The sequence below is a fragment of the Limulus polyphemus genome, unplaced genomic scaffold (assembly GCF_000517525.1).
Source record: "Limulus polyphemus unplaced genomic scaffold, Limulus_polyphemus-2.1.2 Scaffold292, whole genome shotgun sequence".
Lineage (NCBI taxonomy): Eukaryota > Metazoa > Arthropoda > Merostomata > Xiphosura > Limulidae > Limulus > Limulus polyphemus.
In genome coordinates, this window is record NW_013665902.1 from 43,866 (window position 1) to 52,975 (window position 9,110).

A 9,110-nucleotide genomic window follows, 5' to 3' on the forward strand; every position below is an offset into this window, starting at 1 on the left:
ATCAATTAAAAATATAAGAACAGCAACTTTTACGGTAGGCAAGTTCTGATTTCAATTATTGCAACGTTTCGAAATATAGTATCTGGTCATCATCATGTAAGTTACGTTCAAAAAAGCAGTTGACTTTGGTTTATTATGAAAATTAACTTCCTTTTCAAAACCTATTTGTATGTCAGTTGTAGGTAGTTTAGACGGTATTATGCTAAAGGTTAACCTTCTAACCTTGTTTAAGCTCACCAAGAAATTCTGTTTTAAATTCAACAGCACATCTATTTTCAAATTGACGACGTCTGTGTGGATGAAACAAACACATTTTTAAAATTGAACTGTAAAAACAGGCTTTAAACACAGCCATCTTGAAACCCTAATATTGGTCGGAATATGTCGACGATATTTTCTGCAGCTTCAGCTCTAACGATGAACCTTATCAACGATATACAGTCCAACATTCATTTTACAACTGAAAATGAAGAAAATTTCTCCATAAACTGTTTAAACGTTCACGTCATAAAAAAAAACAATCAGGATTTGAAACTAAAATTCGTGGAAAGCAATAAATTCTGAAAAATACTATAATTGGAAATCCGTACACTCCATAGAATAAAAATTAGAAACCTTGAAGTGTTTTATGCAAATAACATTTAATATACACTCTGCAAATAATTTAGACTACGAACTACAAAGCACCTCAGAAATTATCATTGAAAAACAGCTACCCGAAAAAAGTTTTAAAAAATAATGCGTCAAAAATGTCAAACAAACAAATACAAATATTAAAGATAAAAACAACTTCAACTTTATCACCACTACAATCAGCGAAAATCTAACTGGATTATGGAAACGATTCACGAAGAAACAACATCGATAGAAATACAATAATCATTCAAAAGCTAGGTATTAAAATCAAGAATCCTACAAATAATAATCCTACGAAAACAAATGCATTTAATGTAAACACTTTTTATATCGGAGAATCTTGGATAGAAATGAACCTCGGGTTTAAGGAACATTGTAAAGGACCCTTAAATGTTTTTGAACATGTCACAGAAACAAAACATACTACCATTGAAAACAATGTCGAAATCATGCGACAAGAACCAAACGTAAAAACAAAATAGAAAAATAACTGAAGCTCTACAGATAGTCATTAAAGCCAAATATATATCCAGGAAACCCCCTTCCTTTATCTATATCAGTATTTTATGCATTTTACTAAAAAAGCTAATTTTAACGCTACTTACAAACTTATCCTCACCATCATGGGTCTGTAATGTTTTCTGGAATTCAGTTGTTATTTTGAATGCAATTGTTACCTGATGATGAACCGATACTATGAGTATAAACATTGTGATCATTAAAAGTTGCTGTTATAGTATTTTTGAATTAATTATTCAGTTCAGTAGGTTCCTCAATAAATATTACGTACTTTGAAACTTAAAACTCATGTAATGTATTACAACAAATTGGGCTTGTTTCTGTATTGATAGAATGTTGAAGAAACCTTCTTTTTACATTAAATTTGTCCCAAGTTGCTCTATTTGTATACACGTAAGAACATGCCTTATTAGTTTATTAGTTTCAGAATTTTCCTTCAAAGATAAACAAGGACTATTTGCGCATAACTGTACCTAATTTGGAACTGATAGACTATAAGGAAAGGTAGATAGACAACAGCACTCATTGCCAAACCTTGAGCAACTATTGTCTGACTGAATAGTGGATTATGACTGCCATTCTTATAATTCATCATGATCCAGAGTGCGGTGTTCATTTTTGTGGCAACGATACTCGAAACATGAATTTTAGATTCATAGTCAGAGCATACTAACTACTAGGCCACATCTTACTCATACAAAAATTACAGTTCGACTGAAATGATTGTTGTCTTAATAATAAAATGGCACCAGGGCATTCGATCAATGATAAGTCAACAAAAAAGGCGCTCCTCAGTGGCACAGCGGCATGTCTGCGGACTTATAACGCTAGAAATCGGGGTTTGATACCCGTGGTGGGCAGAGCACAGATAGCCCATTGTGTACCTAAATTACAAACAAAAAGGAACAGCTCAAATATGTGTTGTATTAGGTATAGGGCCTCGTATCTTCTTGTCGTAATGTAATAATTTAATTGATAAAAAAGGAACAACTAAAAACAATGATATTTCAACTAAGCTATTGCATATAAAACTAGGTTTGTATATTTAATTTCCTTTTTTTGTATGTGAAAAAATATTCCTTACGCTTTTACTTCTATGTCGAGGAATCGTTAATTAATAAGGTTATTTAATCCAATTAACAGTTAAAGTTTTGTTGCGTCAGCGAGTCACATGACACTGTGACGCAACGTTTCTAGAACTATCATGTACTTTGACGAATGTTCAAGTTCTTACTAGAAATAGGGTACGCTGGTATATAAAAGAAGGTAATGTAATGTGTGTGGAGATAGTGAGTAATTGAACTGCAGTCACACGGTATTGTTGAAGTTAACGTTCGTTCGTTACAGTGTTGTTTTAGCGCGAGTATTGAGATTAAGTGTATCGCAGAGTTATATTCGGAAAGAATAAACCAGTTTTATTAAGTAAAGACTTGTGTCGTTAAAGTTTCGTTGGAACAAAGTTACGGAAAGTTAATTAACACACGGAGACGTAACAGTTTATTCATTCTTATAGATTGAGTTAACACCTATGGCAATAAGAACTGAAGTAAACAGTTTACTAGAAATTTAAGACGTTGTAATTATATTGATCCATCTTTGAATTTGAGGTGAGGCTAAGGAGAAGTGATGTATTAATTGGCAAGTTTTAGGCATACAAAAGTAAAACATTTTAGTAAGAAAATCTGTGCTAATGATATATGAACATACGAAGAGATTTTCCATAGATAGAAAGTGTCACCATGCAAATATTTAAGCTGTGATCGTCAAATTAGCCAAGATGTTTGGTGCTAGATTATATTGTTTTGTAACTCTCTACTACTTGTAGATATAAATTATAAGATGCTGTAGACTAGTGGTACGTTAGTGTAAGCTGTATTTGGTGACAACTTAGCAAGCTTAATATTACCTTCAGTTTTGTTATTCCGCCAAATTTCGTCTCTCTCTCTCTCTATATATATATATTGTTACGTCTCCGTTCGTTAATTAACTTTCCGTAACTTCTTTCCGGCGAAACTTTAGCGACACAAGTCCTTACTTAATAAAACTGGTTTATTCTTTCCGAATACAACTCTACGATACACTTATTTTCAACAGTCGCTCTATAACAAACGCTATATCAACGAACGTCAACAATACTTCTGACTGCAGTTCAGTTACTCACTATCTACACATACATTATTCCCGTCACGTTGTCACCCTCTTTTATATACCAGTCTACCCTATATCTAGTAAATGCTAGAGCATTCGCCAAGGTACAGGATAGTTCTAGAAACGTGGCGTGACACTAGTCATGTGACTTCGCTGACGCAACAATATATATATATATCATAATTTTATTAACAAGGAATTACAAGCTCCCTTTCTTAGTTTTGTGCTTTATTTTTAATATGTTTGTTGAAACCTGATGAAATTTTAATACTATTCATATGCGCTCGATTTTCTCTTTTTATTATGTACACACGTTAGCAAAGATAACACGACATCTAGCACCACAGTTGAACAATCTAAAGGTGTGAAAAGACGATTTAAACGTCGCAATAAGTAACTTACAGAACTAAAAATAAAGTTTAAATTATCTCTTCAGTCTTCTGATACAATCTTCCAATCATTGGTGGTTTGGGGAGGCTGTAAAAACCAACAGATATAGGTAAATTTTAATTTCATTAATTATTTAAAACTTTTTTTAAGAACGCATAGTAAAGATAAATCAACGAAAATGTTACTGACAATGGGAAATGTGCTAACCACTAAAACCAGTAAATATTACATTGCATTTGTAAATTATACCGTTGTACAACATAAATAGTTTGTTCTAATACGAGTTCTACTAGTATTGGTATTTAATAATAGAGGTGGTAAGCATATCACTTATCAGTATTACTATTAGGCTTTTACTATTTAATCTTACATTGTATTTCATCTTATAATGTTAATAGTTTACACTCACTTATTTAACAAACCATTATGTATCGTGTAGCCCTATCTAATTCACACTTTATTATTTACACTAATAAATGGCGTAAGTTTCAGTAAGGATAAATTGTAATTTGTCACTGGAACATTTCAGAATACTTTTCTCTTGACAAGAGGTCCGGCATGGCCAGGTGGTTAGGGCGCTCGACTCGCAATCTGATGGTCATGGGTTCGATTCCCCATCACACTAAACATGCTCACCCTTTCAGCGGTGGGGCCTTATAAAGTGATGGTTAATCCCACTATTTGTTGGTAAAAGAGTAGCCCAAGAGTTGGCGGTAGGTGGTGATGACTAGCTGCCTTCCCTCTGGCCTTACACTGCTAAATTAGGGATGGCTAGCACAGACAGACCTCATGTATCTTTGCGCGAAATTCAAAAACAACCAATCAATCTTGACAAGAATGTGACTTCCTCTATTGTATTGTCAGTAGAAATATGCATAATATTGATAATTTATAAAATTGTAAATATATGGCACTCTTGAACAGATAGTCTATTTCATACATCCTTATTACTGTATTGGGATATTTTATTTTTTTTCTGTTTTTTTTTTTGTTGTTGTTCTTGTTATAAATTGCATGTTTTACATTGTATTTCTTTTGATCATGTCACATGTAACTGGGAAATCTAACATGGAATTTATGTAATTTCAACCTCAATCTCAAATTGTCTTTTTCACTGACATAGAATTCACCACAGTTTGGATGTTGCAATGAATATATTACATTTTATGAATTCCAGTTATAGAAATTATTAATGTAAAACAAAATATTTTTGTACATTGTTTGTGTAGTTTTAAGATAACCTAAGTTATATAAAACACAATTTTTTTTCTCACAACTAAAAATACTATCTTTAATTTTATTTTTATTTCTTGGGCTCTTTCAGTAATCTATATAAATTTTTAGGTTGTTGTTTTAAAAATGTTAATCTAAGATCCACAGGTTCCCTATATGAAGAGTAGCAGAAAGCTGTCAGAGCATTGGTAAAGTAAGAATACCTGTGTTCTAGCAAGCAGCTTTTAACAGTTGGGGGGCCAATAAAATCTAATTTTTGTGTTGAAGTGAAAGCAATTGCAACTGTGTAAAACTGTTCATGTAAATCTCACAATTTAAACTGGTTGTCAGTTTGGTAATCATTCTGTGCTCCTCTTCCAGATGACTGGTATCCTTATAATAAGGAGACCAAAACTCATTGTATTACTCCATGTTCTACTAGTCTTTCACAGTGTCAGGATAATATTCTTAATATTAAAATTAAAATGTCTGTAGTTATAGTTAGCACAGCCGCACTTTCCTGAATGCCTCATGCTTTTGTCAACAGTCACATGCAGTGTCATGAATTTTTCACAGAAGTACTATACATGCACCTGTAGGCCCTATCAATGTTCTTTACTTCAAATACATGACTTTATGCTTTGCATTGAAACAGAACTATCTAGAAATGTTTAAATCCTTGAATTTTGAACATAAATATCAATATATAAACATCCTCTTTCCATACATAGGTAATTTCAAAGTTTGAACCTAGCACATCACTTGTGATCACAGTTTACTAATATAAAATTAATATTCAAACTTTGGCATTACCATGAACTCTTATTAATTAACTAATGTTTTATTTCTTTAAACTTGTAAACTGTATTGAAAAGTCATTCTGTATTTAAGGTATGTTGTAAAATGTACAAAATTGCAGAGCAATAGTTTAAATGTATGCATGGAATCTTGCATGTGTAATATTGATGTATGCATTTTAATCAGGTGGATCGTTGGACAAATTCTATTGGATCAAGATCTGAGATACTTTCAGAAATGCCTGCTAATCGTAATGTGTTGATGTTTTGTGAGCTAAGAACTACTGCATGTAGGCATCTCATAAATTCAGTTATAGTTGCCTGGAAATGTGGGTGAGTGTTGGATGAATTTAATAACAATCCAAGTATAACTATTTATCAATAATTTTAAACAGAGAAGTATGTTGTACATGTTTTTCTTTCTTGAAGAAAAATTATGAATTTTTTAAAAAATAAGGACTTGAGGCTCATCCTCTTGGATTTTCCATGTGTTAGGCTAGCTTCTCAGAAGCTTACCTCTCATCATTAATCCTGAAAAAGAGCAAATCAGTAAAATAAGAGTAGGCCTCATGTGGTGGAAAACTAGATCATACACAAAGATTTATGCCTGTTTGTATATTCAGTGTATTGTTATATAGCTTGTCATATCACAGAATGACAGTAAGTGAAAATTTACTAACACATTTTGAATATGAAGTTCTTTATTATTTGATTATCTTGAGCAAAAGAAATTGATGATAAATTCTGTCAACAAAGGTTGAGGTGTTTACCCTTTATTGGAAGTGTTGTAATTATCAGAATCTGGCTGTTGAATTTTCTTTATCTCGTTCATCACTACCAGCTAAAACCAGTTACTGTTTTTTAATCTTATGAAGTTTCCAGTTTGTTTAAAAGAGAGCTACTCTTAATGTTTTATGGACATTCTTCAGTCATGACAACAATCTCTACCATTACCAGCTTGTCATTCAGTAACATTTTTTCACTTTTTACTTTGTGTGTAAACAGAATGGATTTTGTCTTTGTTTCAACTTTCATTTATTTCTTGAACAGGATTTTCTTTTGTCTGTAATACTGGTATTTTATTTCCAAAACAAATTATATGCTTCAACATTTTAAGCATTTTTAAAATATTTATTTCTGGTATCTTCTCATGTATAAGAACTTTAATTATACATTAATAGGTTAATCTTATAACTGTTACCACCATGTATTTCCTTGGACTTCTTAGTACCCAGATTTTAGTGAAGATTTTAAAAACTTCTACATGTATTCACCATGCATCATTATATGCTGATAAAATTTATAATAATTGTGTATAAAGAAGAGGGTTGGTTTTCTTACCATGTTTTTAAAAATTAGACACTTTCTGTGGTGACAGTCTATTCCCACTATAAACTATAAAGCTGTATATATTCTTATCAGGTTTATATGTAGGTTTCACCCTATGGATCCTTCTGCAGCACATTAACATCTTATAGGCTAGAATGGTAACATTTCCTATCACCTCTAATGTTAGCAGAGGAGATAAATCACTTTTTCATGTCATTATATCAAGGATCTTATCTGACCACTGCTAGCTGGTTCCATTAGAGAGCCATTTTCTGGGTAAGTGCTATATTATCATAGGTCAAGACATAGGAATTATTGGTGCTTAAACTGGAAGTTACTTCATCTGTAGCTCTTTGCAGAACCTATTACCTTCATTGTATTTTTGTTCCTACCCAGTTGGTTATTTTTTGTTTCCATATTTTCTGACCATTTCAACCTGCATCAGTGGAGACGAGCGACATGGGTAAAGTATGTGACACAGCAACAGTGTCCTTTTTTTTGCTAGTGTTTTCATACAGCTAACTTGTTCTATATCCATCTGGAATTTTAATTCATGGAATAATTATTAGGGTGGTAGGCTGGCCTGGGACCCATACCACATATTGACCTGATAAAAATACCAAGCTTTTAGTGAATTCTGAATTTTTGTTAACAACATAACTATAAGTATTTTACATCATTATTAAATAATTGTTTGAAGGAAGTTTTGTCTGGTTGGATGTTCTAATAAAAATTTCCTAATCGTTAAATGCATACTCATTGATTTTGGAAAATATATCATCTGGTCTTTGGCTCAAATCAGGTATGAATAAAAGTACTACATTATGTTCTCTTTTTTTTTAATTTTCATTTTAGAATTAATGTTTTAAATATCTCTCTTGTATGTTGCTTTCCAAATATCTGTTTGAATACTTAAGTAGTTTTATAGCCATAACTAACCAAAGAATTATATCTAGCCAAATAAATTGACGGAACTGGATTTTACTTGCATAGCAAAACTTTATAGATGGTTTGAATAAATGTATGAAGTGTTAAAAGTTGACTCTCTCTATTGGTAAAAGCATTAATGATATGCAGAAACAATTTTTTTTTATTGAGTGTGAATTGTAAAATTGTTAGCTGAATTTTAAATGTTTTCTGTTCAGTTAAAAAATTAGTTTTTGCTTTACAATGCTGTACTGTGTAAGTTCATAAGTTCATTGTTGAGAATTAAGGTATATATACATTTACAAAGTTTCATTACAAACATTTGTCTTTTTTTTTAACACGTTCTAGGTTGTGGGATGGATCAGCAGCGAAAGCAGCCAGTGAAGATCTATGGTAATGTTGGCTTGGCAGGTCGAATTGCCTCATTTCAGAGAAAAGTTGAAGGGCATAAAGAGACGCAAGATATTAATCCATTTTCAGAGTGGGAAGAAGTACCCCATAGAACTCGGTTGGACAAAGATGACTCAAATTGTAGGATTCCAGGAGAAGAATCCAAGATAGAGACTCAGGGCAGTAAAGCTGGTGAGATGATGATAAAATAAGTATGTTATATGAGATGGTTTAGGAACACCATAATGATGGAACTGTTTTTAGACTACTTTTGAGGTAATATAAGAGTTTCAACTTGATCTGTCAGAAGTGACAACCACCCATCTGCCTTAAAAGTTCTTCCTGGCATACGTATATCAAATAAAACAGTAGTTTTGAATCTAGTATAAAACTGAAAAAGAAAAAACAAAACTATTGTAGTTATTTATGTTTACGTAGTTTATTTATTATGCGTAAAATATGCAAGCTTATTACTCTTCTTCATAGTTAACCCTCTATTACACACTGTAATATAAAGGTAACAAGTATATCTTTGTTGCTTAATGCACATACAAATCCTTCAGTTCTGTAGCTGAATGCTCTTACTTCCTGGTAACACTCTAAATAAACCACAGAATTATTTTTGTTGGTTCCTCAATTGAATAGTGTTACTTCAAGGTAACATACTCACTTATAATTTACCAAAATATATTTCTTAAAAACATATTTTTTGTGCAATATATACCCATTTAAGTAAGAAATTCAAAGAAAACATATTTTTTG

At 31.9% G+C, this 9,110-nt stretch overlaps 1 protein-coding gene across 2 annotated transcripts in view; it reads left to right on the forward strand.

Moving 5' to 3' along the window:
• Positions 1–3,665: 3,665 nt before the first annotated feature.
• LOC106457105 (actin-binding Rho-activating protein-like) overlaps positions 3,666–9,110 on the forward strand; it is a 13,899-nt gene continuing 8,454 nt past the window's right edge. The window contains exons 1-3 of one of the 2 annotated variants that reach the window (XM_022382913.1): positions 3,666–3,802; positions 5,890–6,035; positions 8,307–8,540. In XM_022382913.1, the coding sequence (XP_022238621.1) occupies positions 8,315–8,540 (226 nt within the window). In that variant the 5' untranslated portion in view covers positions 3,666–3,802; positions 5,890–6,035; positions 8,307–8,314. The remainder of the gene's footprint in view (positions 3,803–5,889; positions 6,036–8,306; positions 8,541–9,110) is intronic. The other variant, XM_013916488.2, reaches the window with a different exon arrangement.